This window comes from Opisthorchis viverrini, assembly GCF_000715545.1.
Source record: "Opisthorchis viverrini unplaced genomic scaffold opera_v5_33, whole genome shotgun sequence".
NCBI lineage: Eukaryota > Metazoa > Platyhelminthes > Trematoda > Opisthorchiida > Opisthorchiidae > Opisthorchis > Opisthorchis viverrini.
Window position 1 is genome coordinate 1,130,402 of NW_008751689.1, and position 16,735 is coordinate 1,147,136.

Below are 16,735 nucleotides of genomic sequence, written 5' to 3' on the forward strand. Positions count from 1 at the left end.
TATATAGCTGCCCAAGGTTTTGGTACAAAAATAGTATAACCAGAGCGGCAAAAACGATTTGCGCGGTAAGGAAAATGGAGAATATAGATGTCATGTAGAACTGAAATAGGGTTCAATTCCACCAGTCCAAAAAGGGGCGGTCCATATGAATTATTAACCGGGAAGGCGGTCATTCAAGATTGGAGGTAATTTTAAATTTATATGAAGCTGCAACACCGCCGGCCAAAATTCTTCCAACGGTCAGTAAGAGGACAGGTAAATTATCAGGGGAGCTCTAGCCTACAAGCATGCAACGTTAGCCACCGACCTGAACGGCACGAGCCCACTCCTGCCACAAAGACCGGTTTCAACGGTATACGCGCCTGCCCACGATATCACGCTGAACGAAAACCCGGCTGTTCTAATAAGTCTATCGGGAAGGATCCCTAAATTTGCGTACCTCCTAGTTACTACTCCCCTTCCAGCAATCACAGGCTCCTAACATCGCGCTTAATGACACCGGAGCTAGTGCGGAGGAAAACCGTTCTGACGAGACCGTCTGCATCCGTTTGACATTCAGTGACAATACCCAGCGGCCACCATCCTCTAGAGAGTTGTTCGGACACTACCATAACGACGTCACCCTCTCTGAGGTTTCTTTTCCGACTTAGCCACTTATGGCGTAACTGAAGCGTTGGAACGTATTCTTTCATCCACTTGTTTCAGAAAACTTCCGACAAATAACTCACTTCTCTCCAACGTCGGGTGAGCCGCAATGCGATGGGATACATGCGTTCGCTTTGTGTAGCAAGAGGTGATTCGGTGTCAGAGTCAATGTGTCACGGCAATCTGCACTCAAAGATGTCAAAGGCCGATCGTTTAGAATACGTTCCACCTCAACAAAAAAGGTTGACAGACAATCATCAGATAGATTTTGCTCTTGGATGAGCACAAAAATGATTTGTCGTACTGATCGTATCATTCGCCCCCACACTCCTCCTCGATGGCTAGCAAGCGGTGGGCTAAAATGCCATTAAATACCTCGAGCCAATAGTCGGTTGCATTGTCCTAAAGCGATACGTGCTCCCTGAGTTCCTTAACGGCACCAACGAAGTTGGATCCGTTATCACTGTAAATATCCAAAGGTCTCCCTCTTCGACCAACGAACCTCATTAACGCCAAAATAAGGGAAACGGTAGTCAAAGAATACCCCACTTCGAGGTTCATAGCTCTTGTAGCCATGCGTGAAAAGATGCAGCCGTATCTCTTTTCCATGCTGCGACCGCGCTTTACCAGAAATGGTCCAAATTAATAAACACCTACAGCCTCGAAACATTTTTTACCCTTTTCAGATCGCGCCGGGGGTAACGGAGCCATCATCTTCTGACATATGTTCCTTGACCGCTTTCTGCATTGAGTACACTTATGGAGGATGCGCTTCACTGCCTGAATCCCATGAACTATCCAAACGTTTTGCCTAATAACGCCAAGTACATGGGAGGCGCCGGACTGCCCTTCTGCCTCATGATAGTGCCGAATGATTAGATCAATGACCGGGTGTTTATTGGGTAAGATGGGCGGGTGCTCTAGGGATAATGCATAACTGGAATAGTTGAACCGTCCGCCAACGCAGAGAACACCGTCCAGAAGGATGTGACACAGTTCGCGCAGTGCTGAGACCCTAGTCGGCTCCGACTGAGTGTCCGCTTTTAAACGAGTTAACTCATCACTGTATACTTCTGCTTGAAACTGAAGGATAACGACCACCCAAGCTTCTGTCACTTCTTTCACTTGTATGTGACCTACAAACGGCATGACGACAGACCTTCCAAGTTTGTGTACGATGTGGTGGATGAAGCGCCTTGACCATGCAACTGATTTCAACAACGTCACTTGTATGTGACCTCAGGCAAACAAACGCCCGGAAACACTTCGAGTAGAAATAACGTGAATAGTTGCTCGACTCGCTTTCAGCTCCACGCCATCGGGTATCCGATCAGGGTCAAAGGTGACACCACAATCTTCGGTTCGTTGATAAACTCTGGTGCATACATCCAGCGGCTCAAATTGTCCGCTCCTTTAATACCTCTGGAGGCTAGGTCGGCAGGGTTCTGTGATGATTTCACGTGCTTCCATTCGCTCGGCATGGAATATTCTTGAATAATGGCTAGCCTATTGGCTACAAAGGTACAACACCTCGCGGTCTGATTGTTGATGTAATAAAGCACTATCTGTGAGTCCGTCCAGAGAGTGACCACGGAGGAGAAGTTGGGCAAACTTTCAATAAGTTGCTTATAGACCCTGGCGGCTAATGCGGCGGTAACGGTCTTTAACGGAGCAACTCTGGATTTTCCGAAAATCAAACGGCATTCGACTCGACCATCGTTTGACACAACACGCGCATATGCAGCGACGCCATAACCTGTTTATGGCGCGTCTGAGAATACATGAAGCTCAGGGTTACAGACACCCACAAAATCGTCAGGGAGCAAGCATCTCGGGTATTGCACAACTCCTATCGACTTGACCAAGCTCAACCAAGAATGCCACCGAATTGAGTGGTCTTCACTGACAGGAGAGTCCCAACCCAGACCGGACTTACAAAGTTCCTGTAGCACCTGTTTCGCGGTTAAGTACACAGAGGATACCAATCCTAGTGGATCGAAGGGCGAGCAAACAGCTGCTAGGATTCCTCTTAGCGTTAGTGGTTTCTCGGGAATTTGAAACCGGAAACAAAAGATGTCAGAAGATGAATCCTACTCAATACCCAACGCCCGCAGCATATTCATCGTCTTTGGAAATATCTCCACTACAGCTTTCATTCGTTCAGACGATGGGAGGCCCTGCAGCGCATCGGGGAAATTTCTCGCCCACTTATGAATTTGAAACCTCCCTCTGGACAGTATATCCGTTATTCCATGCACAGATCTCTTTGCGTTAGGAACAGAAGGTACTGACACCAAGCAGTCGTTTACGTAGAAGTTGTTTATCACAGACGATTTGATTCGGTCGTTGTAATCCCCACCGAAAACAGATAGTTTGTCTTAGAGCGAAATTGGCACAGACCGGAGAAGAGACGGCACCGAAGACATGAGAGGCCGTTTGATATTCAATAGGCTCACTATGAAGATCCTTCTGGGGGAACCACAGAAATCTCAGAGCCCCTTGATCAGGCTGCGGTACATGAACTTGCAGGAACATTTCCTCGACATCTGCCGACACAGCAAACCGTCTCTTCGAAACTTCAAAAGAACTCCTACCAAGTCAGCAGTTGCATTCGGTCCCTGGAGAAGCATGCCGGTCAGCGATCTTCGGTGGTGCTTAGCTGCACAGTCAACTATGACCCGCATTTTCCGGGCTTTCTGGGATTCAATACTGCGTGGTGAGGCAGGTACCATCTTGCTGCTGATTGTAATGTTACCAGCTCAGAGGGAACCGGCACTCATAACGCTTCTCGAGATTCCGTGACATGACGGCTACGCATGCTTCTAAGTATCCTGGGTCATGCAGGGAACGTCTTCGCAACGAGCGCAGCCGTGTTCAGGCTGCCGAAAAGTTCGAAGAACCAGTAGGTCGGTCTGCTTTCCAAGGAAGCGGTACAACAAAATGCCCCCTGAAGTGTTCCATCCCTGCGGACACCAATTCTACTACTCGTCTGTCCTCCACCGATGGAGTTTTCCGAAGTGAATCAATGTCCGCAAAGTCGACATCGTATAAAGCACTGAGTTGACCCTCTAATGATAGCTCCACTGACGACAGGCAGCTGGCGGCGACTCCCACATGGTTACCTGGAACCAGTGGCCCAAGAATAATCCAACCCAGCGGTGTCTTCACGGCAAATGGCTCTTTCCGACCTCCCAACCGCTGACATAGTACCCAGTGAGCTTCTAGAACGCCAATCAGCCAATCAATATACCAACCGATTTAGATGGAATATCCTCAAAGCGCAATTCTTTCAGGTGAGCCCGAGCGTGAGTCCACGACTAATGATGGGAGGATTCCAGATACTACTGAAGCACCTTCCACCAAAACAACCTCGTCACCGTGAGGTGGACACACCTCGAAAATTTCGGATTCTCCTACTGCTAAACAAGATCCACTGATTGTCTGTATTTCACGCGGCGTTCGAAGACTCTCTATACCGAGTTCGTGCAGCAAGTTATGACATGCGATAGTGGTATCGGACCCACTGTCTAAGAAGGCATACGTGATCAGTTCCGCCGAAGGACCTCTTAGACGAACTGGAAGTAGTCCTAGGTAAGCATCCGTCTTGCGATCAGTCTTTGTATTGCTTTTGTTTCGAATGTAGCAGAGCGTGATATTTGGCTCGGCATCCATCTACCCACATCGATATATCAGTTGGCAGTCCTTTGCTTTGGGGCCGCCTTCAAGACCCCGAAAACAGGCATTGAGAGACCTTAAGGTGGACCATCTTTCCACTGGCTCAAAAGACAGAAAACACTCACAGTTCTTGATACGGTGTTTAGCATCACAAACCTTACAACCGATCTCGCTTAACAGTGGGGCCTGATCTGAGCGAACGACCGCATGACTCTAAGCGGTTCTGCTCTTGCCTGCATCTGTAACAGCTTGGCCACGTACACCTTGGTTCCTTTGCGTAACGGATTTTGCCAGAAGGCCGTAACGACTGCTTAGCACTCTCGCCCTTTCAGTAAGGAACTGTGTGAGGTCGCCGAAGGTTGGCTTTCCCCGATCATGAGTGGCTTGGTAAACGAATTCCGCCCACTTGTGTTGTAAAGTATTGGGCAAGCACCTCACTAACCTACCTAAATTTTCCAGGGAACGCAGTTCTGCACTGTAGTTAATCTGGGTCAGAGCTATTTTGCAAATCTGCATCTTGAAGGACAACTGAGTCAGATCTCTTGTCTTACACGAGGTAGAACGAAAACGATTAATGAGATCATCTATCAGGGCTCTGCCAACCACATGAGACCTTCCGAAAGACTCGTGCAGAATGCGGCGGGCACGTTCATATCCCTTTGCAGGCTGAAGCATGAATCAATCTTCGATAGGCTCCCTGGCTACACCGGAGCACGCGTTTACCAATTGTACGCGCCTCTTTCCCTCGTCTTGGGTTTTGCTTTCGATGTAAGGTTCGAATTGACGCATTAACCTCCAATAGCTCCTGGGTGACCATCAAACTGCATAAGGCCGATTTTAGGTAACTCCAGGCCCTCTATAATGGATTCCAGATGACGGAAGTCACCTAATCCATTATGTTGTCGTTCCCCTACTCCGAGACTATGTCGATTTTCAGAGTTCAATGGCGTTACCATCTTTCTGCAATCTTCAACATATCATTCGATTCGACTTTTTGAGGACTCTGAGAGACCAGACCGGTTGCACTGCTCTAAGCCGTCTTCGCTTCCAGCCAAAGATGCTTCGAGCTCAGTCAACTCCACCTCGGCTTTAGCCTTCAGGAGTTGTTTTTATGGTTAGTTTTCATTGCCTCTGACTGAAGATCGAGTTCCTCTTTAAGTTGTCTCTCTTTAAGCTGTGCTAACAACAAAGCAGCTTTGGACCCCGAATTCCCCAAACTAATCATAGAAGCTATACTAGCGCTAAAGCTTATCGCTGAAAACGAACCATGTCCGACTTCCCAGACATTCTTCTCAAATTCTTCTCGTTTTGAATTGACCGACATTGACCTGGTGATTGGCATCCAAAGAAACACGCTTGTCAACGTTGAGTGCTGTAACGACCGTTTCGAATTATTGAGCAACAAGCACCAAGGTTAGCAACCAAACCAGCAAAACTCCGAACGAATGGCCACGCAAATTTACTGTACTATAAAAATGAAAACAGTTACACGGAATACAAAATTACAAACCTCGACGGTTTTCGACAAACGGTGAGGTACTCCAAAAGGCAAGCAGAGCCGGTATGGATCAACAGCCAACGCGTGACTGAGGCCGCGTCTCAAACTCATGAATTAAAACTATATATAGCTGCCCAAGGTTTTGGTACAAAAATAGTATAACCAGAGCGGCAAAAACGATTTGCGCGGTAAGGAAAATGGAGAATATAGATGCCATGTAGAACTGAAATAGGGTTCAATTCCACCAGTCCAAAAAGGGGCGGTCCATATGAATTATTAACCGGGAAGGCAGTCATTCAGATTGGAGGCAATTTTAAATTTATATGAATTTGAAACAAGGGCCATAAAATGATTCGTCCTGTCGTATTTGCATCTCAAGTACCCGTAACCTGGTTTTGATGCTGATGGCAGATCGACCAGGTGAATACCGCTCTAATCTCGCGGTTCGCTTTCAAAAGACGAATATCAAATTTAAGCTAGGCATAAGAGTGATGTGACTTCTGTTATGGCCAGCGGCACCAGAATTCTCTACTCGACGAAGCTTGCCTGCATCATGCTGGATGGGGGTTGCGTGCCGGCGGTGTTGACTAAATCTTCGTCGAAAATAGGCAGGAACAATCAGTGTGGGCCAAGTATGCCACCATACTTGCACCAACGCTTTCAAGGACGTGAATTGGACGGTGGGTCACCAAGACAACTTTCTATTTAAAGCACTTGCCGCATCCCTCACACACGAGCCCAGAGAATTTCTCCTGTGTACTGGTTGGAACTGTTGTGGGGGCGCCAGATGACCCGCATTGCACATTACCAAAATTACCCAGCACACTGAAACCAAACAGGGTGTTTGGCTCTGTCTGGGATTGTTGAACTCTTGGCTCGTCCACACTGAAATCCGGGCTACCCAGTTGACACCACGAGGAGGTTCAATGGACCGACTCGGTGAATCGACAGCTATCGTACACAGACGACAGCTGTTTTACTCACTTTCAGCCAATAAGTCCAGGACTATGAGCAGAATCGAGTACGTCCTAATCCTAGTTTACGCTTGCGGCCTCCTACTCCTCTAAGGCGCAATCGAGCCTGTTTTACTTTTTCAACCAATCAGAACGTAAGGCTCACCTTGACCAGTCACTTCATCCTTGAGTCCTTTGCTGATTTCCCTTCTAGTATGCAGGTCTGGTCATTTTTTCAACTAACGCTTTTTGCAGAATATCAGCATTTCCAGTGGACCTTCTGAAGGTAATTGTCTTGTACTAAAAGCATTCTTTAGCTTCACACGCTGAAAGCTACGGATACTCACTTTACCAAGAAGCATGGATGTCCCTCAAACATGCGATTGATGTAGGTCTCATTTTTACCAATAACTACCTCCTAAGGCTGACCTCAGCCAAGTCTCTGGCTCCATTTTCCAAAAAATCGACCGGTTCATTCGGAACAATCACAACAACTGGCTTAGTGCTAGCGGACTGACCCCTGCGCGACAGTTAAACGATACCAATTTCTTCCCCGGTGTCCGAACCGGACAGATCCCTACCGCTCTCTTATTAGCTGGCGTGAACACTCCAGACCACAGCCTCATTTATCGGCAAATTTTCTCGTCGGTATTGATGCAAAATGGTCGTGTTGCCTTGATCAACCCTGGCACCGACACAGCTTCCTCCCATTTGCTTGTCGCGTCCGCCGTCAAACAGTTCCTGCAGCCTGACCGAGACGCCATTGGAGCACTTAACCCGGGTTTACCGCCCACAATTCTCCTAGATGATGATGAACTATTTACTCAAGATAATTCTCTTCAGGTGGGTCCTAAAATGTTTCATTCAGTCTTCACCGATTTTATGGATGGTGAGGTTCGCGTTTGGGTCCCTTCATTGAAGTTCTTGCAACAGCTCCGGCCCGCCATTCTTTGAGGTGTTATTAAGCGTAGTTCATGCTACGAAGACGGCCTTCCCACCTCTTTTCCTCTGTGAGCTGTAGTTGTTCAAATTCTTTTTTTGTGGAAGCTTGAGTTCTTTGTCTTCCGGCTGATTTCTGGGCTAAACTGTCTTTAGGGTCAAGAAACTATCTCTGCGAGGGGATGGAACCGCTTTTGTGATATTCTGCTCCGTCCCGGGCTATCCAGGTTTTCAATTAACTTATTTTCTCCGATATTTTCACTCACGCTAGTTGCTCACGGATGACGATCCTGCTGTCATCAGCCCTGAGAGCCTCGTACTTGCCGTACAGTGGTTATAGCTGTGACAGTTCCGTTCACCGATGATTCTGGGAGATGGGGTAGGTAGCTTCGCAGTGACCGTAGGAAAAATAATTATGTTTCTGAAATTTTTTGAAGGTGCACTGTAGGGGTTCGGACCTGTTTGTCTGTCAAAAGTGGATTTTACACCGAGGGAGTGCGATCCATACTGGTTTATGTGGGACTTGGCCCGTACGCACAGAGAACTTAAGAAAGATGTCTCCGGAGTATTGGTCGAGTTTGGTGGTTACGTCTGCATAACAATGCTGAGGTATGCCAGGTGGTCCTAGGAAGAAGGGAATCTCCAGCGATAGATAAATAGCCCACATTTCACAGTTTACGCATGCCAGAAGACCTTCTACCTCGCAGAGCTCCTTTTACCCAGCTCTGTGCGACCGAGATGTGGACAGTGTGTGACCTACCAACGAATTTTTAAAACACCAACCAGTAAACTGAGTCGAGTCGACAACTGCCGTCTCCCTTTGATGGGGATCCCGGGGCTCAACTTACCAATAGTCAATGGCACTGGCAAAAATGGCCAGTCGTGCTGTCAGTGACGCTCATGCATCAAAGCCGTTGCCTTCAGTGCGTACCTATCCTGTTCCCGAACCAACTGAACATGCTGTTGCCTCAAAGGCTTGGTTGTATATCCCACACTCACTTATAAACTGTAGAAGCTGGAATCAATATGACTATAGTACATGGTTTATAGCTGATAAATTGAATTGAAACGGCATCAACATAGTTCAGCACAACCCATTGAAATGCCCTGACGCTACGAGTGACGCAAAGCGCCTAGCGCAATTTGGGCGTTTGAGATTGGTGTGCTGGTCTCCTCTGTAAAACTACCATCAGAACCAATGCAACTTCTGTGGTACGTGTAGCATTCCACAGTTCCCAGTCTCTCCTTGAATTCTTAGGAACATGTTCCTGCAGCGTCACTTTGTGTGGGCGAGGCATATGCTGAAGGAATAGTTGACCTTGGTCAGTCTTTCTGCTTCCTCCTCTTTTCCAAGGACGAGAACAGTCTCCGCATATTCCAGGTCAACAGGTTTCGTGCTCGGAGACCCCAGTGTGCGCCTTATTACTTCATCAATGACGAGAATAAGCAATTTGGAAGGTGGACAACTATGTCGGATACCACTGTAAGATTAGTTTTGGATAGTGCCGCATACATTCATTCAAGTATATGAATACAAATAGTGCACGATATTCTTGCACATGCATGTTGAGAACGAACCCGCCTAAAATCGAACGCGCCTTCGAGGTCAAGAGTGTGCAAGCAAGAGCGTTTACGCGCATGTCGTCCCTCTCCTCCTCATCATCGACAGCATGACATCAGTGTTCAACACCGATGCTTCGCTGCCGTATAACCATGATTTATTTGGAAATCTTATTGTGAAGAAAAGAGAAAAAAGGTGGGCGGGGAAGGGACTTAGTGCTAGCTTACTACAGTCATTCCGAGATGCTTACACTCTCGGACACTCACTCAGGTAATCTGGACAGAAAATAACAAGAACGCCACTGACATCGGTTGGCAATCATATCTTGCAGAATATTCAACTAGGCGCAGTGGGAATCACGCGGTCCCCATCGAAGGTGAGTAGCACTGACAGCACCCAAGCGTTTCGTAATCTCCTTCATACTCCTCTGATAGGTCAAGGGTTGGCCACCTCTCTGCTCCAACCACCCTTAATTGGACACGGAAAAGAGCACTCTCTTCGGCAAACAATGGTTAGGCATACGCAACACGTCTCCACCAACGTAGCTTGTAATTCTTAACGGATTTTTCAACGGAAGTGCCCATCGCCCAACAGAAAGATCGCTTTCAAATATCCTCGTTACGGATGTGCCGACACCAACCCGCTCCTACGGTGGTTCTGAGACAACGATTGTCGAACACATGTAGGCGTCTCGAATAGGCATACAGTTAAACATCCCGCACTGTAGCTTGATACGCACGTCTTGACATTCAGGGTACATTATTTTGATGCCATAGGTGTCTCAGATTAGCAAAGGCGATTTGGGCCTGGTAGATTCGTGCATTCACCTCATCTGTCACAATACACTCAGAACTGATACAACTCCCAAGTTACGTAAAACGCTCGACAACTTCCAGTGATTCTCCCTGGATTGTAATTGGCGTGTTCACCAACTGCATTTCCAGGAGCGTAACTTTACTTTGTGAGTGCAAAGTGCATACCAAAGGACGGGATGATGGTCAGTTCATCCAAAAATACCTGCGACTTCTCCTCCTCGAATATGAGAGCGATGTCGTCTACATATTCCAGGTAAACAAGGTTTTCGTCACAGACTCTGAACACCGGGGTTTCGGGGACCTTCCAGGGTTCGTTGATCACGGAGTTAAATAGGACTGGAGAGAGTAGGCATCTCTGTTTAACCCCAAGGCAGCGGTGTTTGGCGGGAATATTTTTTTTGGAACAAGTCACATGTTCCAACCCCAACCTGGAGGACCAAGATGCTGTGTTTGTCACACCTCTAACTATTGACCGACCTGGCACGAGAGACAGTGTGTCGCGGAGACACCCCCCAGTATGGTTCAATGGGTCGCTGAGGTGCGCAGACCGACACACCACGGTAAGGTCCAGTCCAGTCCAGTTGTTCTAAAAATTGACGGAGTGTGCTACGATCCACAAATCCCAGCAAGAAGTCGCTTGTTGTTCTAAAGTCCCCTATGCGCCTTCATAAGACGGCGTAAAATTAGTGACTTAACGTACAAATTAGGTCATACTTATTCCTCTGATTGTTGTATGGACTCACCTCATCCGGATGGAACTGCTGCTTTCGCCTAGATAGTAGCGGATAAGTTAGACAATCACCGATTCAGGATTTCACCTTTTTTGGCCACAGCTTGTTAAGTTCGTCAGTTCCAGCAGCTTGGCGGCTCTTGAGCGAGAAAAGGCATCTACCCGTTTCCGGAGACGTTCGTAGTTACAAATTCACTGTCCAGGGCTGCGTTTCGGGTTGGGAATTCGGCTGAACGACTTCAGGTGACTGGTTGAATTGTTGAAAGTGATAAATACACTTATTCTCTTTTTGGGGGGATGGACGGGGCGGGTTTATCGCTTATATCGCTCACCTGAGACCTTTTTAGGTCTATTGGGTGTATCAGCTTGAATAATTTACACTTCCTCGCTTTCTTTATCTCGGTTTTTCCCTTTGGGCAGATGCTTTTTTTCGCCGGACGCCTGACAACTTATAGAGCCTTGGTGCATTTTCCACCAGCAGAAATACACACCTCAACCTCAAGCAATTCAAGCATTGCTCGAGATCCAGTGTCTATATATAGTTTGTTGGGCTGTTCCACAAGCATAGCGTTCGTCATCTTGCAGTGTTACGGACAGCACTTTCCAGTAACAGTCAACGTCAGAAGGCTTATTCTCCGAAAAGGGCTCTCGTAGGTAGTTTTGGCAGGTTTGCATGATATTAGGGTCCGAGGGCCATGCGGAATGTGCGCAGAGGGATGCAGCACCAGCAAGTGCATGATCAGAACCCGTATAGATGATTCACAGTGAATGACAATCAGTAATTGGACCACATCACATGTGTTTGATGATGGCGGGGTCTACCTGCTGGTATGTGGGAGCACCAATCTTCTTTTTTCGAAAGTTAGTAATCAGGTGGTGGTCAACACACAACTACGACAAGATTTCGTCCTAGGCGGACCAAGTATGGCGCCACTATGTAAGAACTACTTTAGGGCAATGGTTGTCAACTCATTTCGTGCGACGTGCCACGTTTCAGTGGGCAGTGGCTGGTGAGAAGTCATCCTTCACAGAATCAAACGAAATATTCTAGCTGTTACGAAAACTCAGTGGTCGATTATCTGATAAGTCCCAATCAAGATATAACTCCCGGTGGATGGCTCCTCATAACTAATCATATCCCGTTTGTGTAACTAGGATCACTACTACCACTATGTAAGTGCTTTACAAGTTCGAACGCAAGCCAATCCATTGCCACTGATACTTCCTCACCTATTTGACCTCTGTGTATTTCGTGGAAAAAGAAATGATGGAATATTATCCAGCCACTGGATGGCGAAAATTCTTAGTCCCATGGAACAAAGCAAATTTAACCCCGAACATTGACTAAGAGAACTAAGGCATTCAGATGTTTCCAGCCGCGATAAGCTGCCGAATCAGAGAATATCGGCCAAAAATTAGTCACACTTTGGACGGGGCATTTTCCCGTAAAATTAGGGGACTAGAATGTCTTTGTTTATCGTTTTTTCTTTAGTAATTCCGGCCCAAAAATGGGTTCTGAAGAGCGTTGTTTACTCTGCGTATTTTTGCTTTTTAAGTAGTCATGGGGTAGGGTAGAAATTTCTGTCTTATAGTCTGGGACGCGAACCATTAGTAAGGGCAATAATCTCATGTGAAAAGATGCGGCACGTTTTCCTCAGACTATTTTGTGCTACGATTTACCTTAGCTTATAACTATCCTCGTGACCCCTGGAACTCGTTTTCCTGCCTTTTTATGCCAAATCCTCTTTCATATGTATGGAAAGTGACGCAATTGGAAGTGCTCGGCGTTTTGTAAACAGGTATGTTTTTTCGTAACCCGAGCCGTTGCGTTGTCCTGAAGTTTCGCTGACAGTAGGCAGTAAACTTTTGTTGCAAATTTCGGGAATACACTTTGGTTAGTCACTTGACGTACTTGGTGACTGAGGTGGGTCTGTCGGCAGAAAGTGGAAATTAGTCCCCTCGTTTAGGTTGCTACCTCAAGTAAGTGATTACGTCACATGCCCATGGACAACCGTTTCGTTGTTCAAATACATTCCCCAACTTGTCTATTTGGTCTGTCCAGGTTTAGTTATTCTGACGACACTTCAGCTCTCGTGCCTCCGTCAGTTGCATGGCAACATGCACCGAATACTTATCGGTCCTTGTGGTCATTGGTCTTTGACTCTCTACTGGACAAGTTATGGTACGGTTTTGCAATAATTTCTAGTCATCCCAATAGTTTAGCCAAAGTTTCGTTCACCTCCCCCCCCAAAAAAAAGTGGACCAACGTTCTATTAGTGTTCTCAATACATACTTCGACAAATATGTCCCGTGAACTGCATGCGGGTAGCGAGTATCTCACTTCATCCATGTACAAGTACCTTTGTTCTCCCTGTAGTCAATGATCTGAAGGTTTCGTGTTTTTCCAGCGTCACTTAGAAGTTGTGGTCCAATAAGAGTGATGAGTACTCAAGGTACCTCAGTGGTGTAAGCACGAACCTGCTAACCAAAATGTCCGTGGCTCGAACCAAACTCCATAATTTCGACTGCTCCGGTCTAGGTTTGGGTACTATCTCAGCCCTCGTGCTTCCTTCGGGTGGCCCGGCAGCTAAAGCTGAACGATTATTGTTACCATTATTCATTAAGGGCTGTGACTTGAGAGGTTCTGTAATGATGCAGAGTGCTATACTGAGTCCAAATTGTCTGGAAATACTTTGAAACATGATAAATTCGTTCTTAGTCATTTCGATAATTTGGTAATGCAGATCAGTTTTGGATCTCAAGTTTGAGCAAAAGTCCCATACGTACTACTAGGAGATATGGTGATATGGATCAAGGCTGTTTAGTGGTTTTGACCATCGTCTCTGCCATCTTGACCTTCATGGGCGTGTGGCCCACATTGACTAACACCATTTAGGCAATTTTCTGGTCACTTGCTTGCCGTCGCCGATTGGCGAATCTGTGGTTAGTTTTATGGTGCTTTCCCCCGCTTCTAATCAGTTTCATGACTTTTGACAAAAACTTAATACAGGCACACTGTACACAAGTCAACACTTTCATATCCTGCATTGTAGTATCAAAAGAGATCCTTGAATTCTATCTTCTATCGAGCTATTTTTCGCACACACAGCTTGTGACTATCGTAACCTCCAATATTTCGTATTCGCTCTCCATTTAGTCCTTTACATCAACAACAAAGTTCACTTACTTGGCCCTATCCGAATGGTACCATACTCGGGTAAGTCTGTAGTTTATTTCAGGGCCTATTTTTTGGTGCGCGTCTATGCTTTATGTCATTTGCTTTTGACTGTACAGTCAATGTCTTCGTAAAGAGTTTTAACTGTGACAGTTCACACGAACATGTGGCGGTTCTCATTAGGATGGACCAGCCGCTTGTCAGTCCGACCGGTAACCTAATGAAGTGAGCTTATTTGACCTATCCAGCGAACTCACTTGGTGAAACCGACTGTTCTCTTTGTCTTGTTGCGTAGTGGTCTTTCTACATATTCTCAATCCAGATTGCCGCTTCACCGATCTCACTACACCAAAAGAGCATTTTCAAATGGGTGGCATTCAGTTTGCACCTCCTCTATAGAAGTGTCCTAGCCCAATTTATGGGAATGTTTCGTGACGCACTACTCCAATCCCTTGGGTCGGATCGAGTGCTTTTATTTGAACGGAGAAGGGAGTGTCCAAAGATGGAACATTCATTAAGCTCGCTACTAATGGAATTTTTGCACTTTTCATTGCACTTTTTCATCCATTTTTCGGATAATCGGGTTCACTTCATATATACCCCTTTATATCCACAGCATTATGTATATATATATGTATATATATATGGAAGCCTCTTCTGCAGCTTATGGTTTGAAATCATTGTCAGCATCAGTGCTATTAATTGACCGATAACTGGTCAGCTTCCACTCGTCCAGATTGCATAGCAATTCTTACCCACTTAGTTACAGCACGCTCATTTGTTCAACTAGTCCGTCGTGCGTCAAACTGAACTCGGCAATGAATTTTCAGAGTGAACAACCTGATGTGGTTGGTGATATTTTCGAACATTGTATCGATTGCTATTCCCTTCCGCAACACTGTAAACTTAGCATTATCCCCGGCATTATACCACGACACTTGTTCTGTCCTTGCAGGACAGTCGGATATTGGATGTTAATGTGCGCCATAGCCTAATTTCTACTTCCCTTGTAATTCTTAGTTCGGGCTGCTCTTCATCAGAAAGTATCCTAGTATTAAATTTACCCCTTAGCTTTGGTGTAGAGTGCGGTTGTGAGAAAGATAATCACCCAGTTGTTGTTCTGTATTTTAGAAAAAGATATCAAAACATCAATCACCTTCAAATCTATCCAGAGAAACGTCAATCCCAGGTGAGTGGAGTCCACCACTGTTTCACTTATATTCTTGTACAAAATGTATGTGTATTCAGCCTAGCTCCTCCGTGATTTAATGAGCCATCGAGTAACTTGATGTAGTAGGAACAGGTTTTCATTTCTGTCTAACGCGGACGGCATGTGGACCCCTTGGGCTTGATGCTTTCCACCTACGCTGTTCGGTAGAAAAAATGACCGCTTAAACAGTATTTTGTAAATGGTGATTCGCTACATTTTCGGACAAGAATCAGATCAAATTGTGGTGTTGTGTTTCTCCTAATGGTTTACTTTCACCATTCTACCCCAGGTAATGTGTACTTTCGTGTCATGGCCCTTATGACACCAGCGTTGGCATCTTATGCTTCAATCGGTCGTTTCAATCCTTGCAGTTGTGCACCAACACTGTTCGTTAAGAAATTCATGTGCGATATGTCGGTACTGTGCCCTCAGATACTTGAACTGGACGTTTATTTCAGAACGTTATACGGATGGGTCTTTTACTGTGTGAGGTTTAGCTGCCCTTGAAGTTCGTGTGCATTTGGCAGCCCTAGGAAACATGATTTAAACCACCCAAGGACCATTTGACGTAGCACTGTGCAGTTGTCAAGTGTGTGTCAAAGGCGATAGGTCCACTAAACACCGATGGTCAGTGGATCGGCGGTGCCCATAAAATGAGTTGGAATGATCGGTAGAAGCACTCGAAGGACAACTTCTAATGTATGCGAAAGACAGTGGTATCAGATTACGCGTTGTGTTTGCAGCGTTCCTTTGTTGAATAGGTTCAGCGAAGTACCTGATCAGATGTCGTCTCAGCTCAACCTACCAACTTTCGCGTGCTTAACAGTTCGCAGTGTCCTGTATCCATCATCACCATTGACAACAAAGTCAGTGTCCAATACCTTATGCCTCACTGCTGTTTAAAAGGCTTATTGTGGATAAAAAATAAAACGTAGGGACGTAGTGCTAGGCTACTGTAAACTGTCCTAGATGCCTATACCCTCGCACACTAGTTCAGACAATCCTGATAAAAACCGAAAAACAATAATAACTTTTTTGACGCCGATTATTAGGGTTATTTCGCCGCGTCTCTAGCCAAATACAGAGGGATCACGCGTACCGCAGGTCGCATCAACAACACACACTTTTCGCTATCGTTTTCATGTCCCCCCTGCGCTACCCCAAATTAGGAACGGGAACCGTCACTCGTCAACAAACGATGGCTCGATATGGTAAATGTGACCAAGCGATCGCAGTTGCTGATGTTACACACAGTCCTCAGTCGAAATCTGCTGCACACCCGAACACTCGCATTTAATTGTTTTGTTGGACAATAGTTCATCATCATCATCAAGGACAGCAACATCAGTGTTGCCACTGGTGCTTCACTGCCGTACAACCATAAGGTTTCTCGAGTTATATATATATATATATATATATATATAATTGTATTAAAAGCCCTACAGTGAAGAGAAGAGAAAAAGAGTGGGTGAGGGAGGGGACCTAGTGCTGGCCTATGTCAAGCATACTGAGGTGCCTACACCTCCAACCGCTC

The 16,735-nt window shown here is 46.1% G+C and overlaps 1 protein-coding gene across 1 annotated transcript in view; it reads left to right on the forward strand.

Annotated features, from left to right (window-relative positions):
• Positions 1-7,088: 7,088 nt before the first annotated feature.
• Positions 7,089-16,735, forward strand: part of T265_02625 (hypothetical protein) — a gene marked incomplete at both ends in the record, with an annotated part of 39,661 nt that continues 30,014 nt past the window's right edge. The window contains 4 exons of the mRNA XM_009166923.1: positions 7,089-7,159; positions 7,195-7,614; positions 13,974-14,033; positions 15,123-15,180. Of these exons, the coding sequence (XP_009165187.1) occupies positions 7,136-7,159; positions 7,195-7,614; positions 13,974-14,033; positions 15,123-15,180 (562 nt within the window). The remainder of the gene's footprint in view (positions 7,160-7,194; positions 7,615-13,973; positions 14,034-15,122; positions 15,181-16,735) is intronic.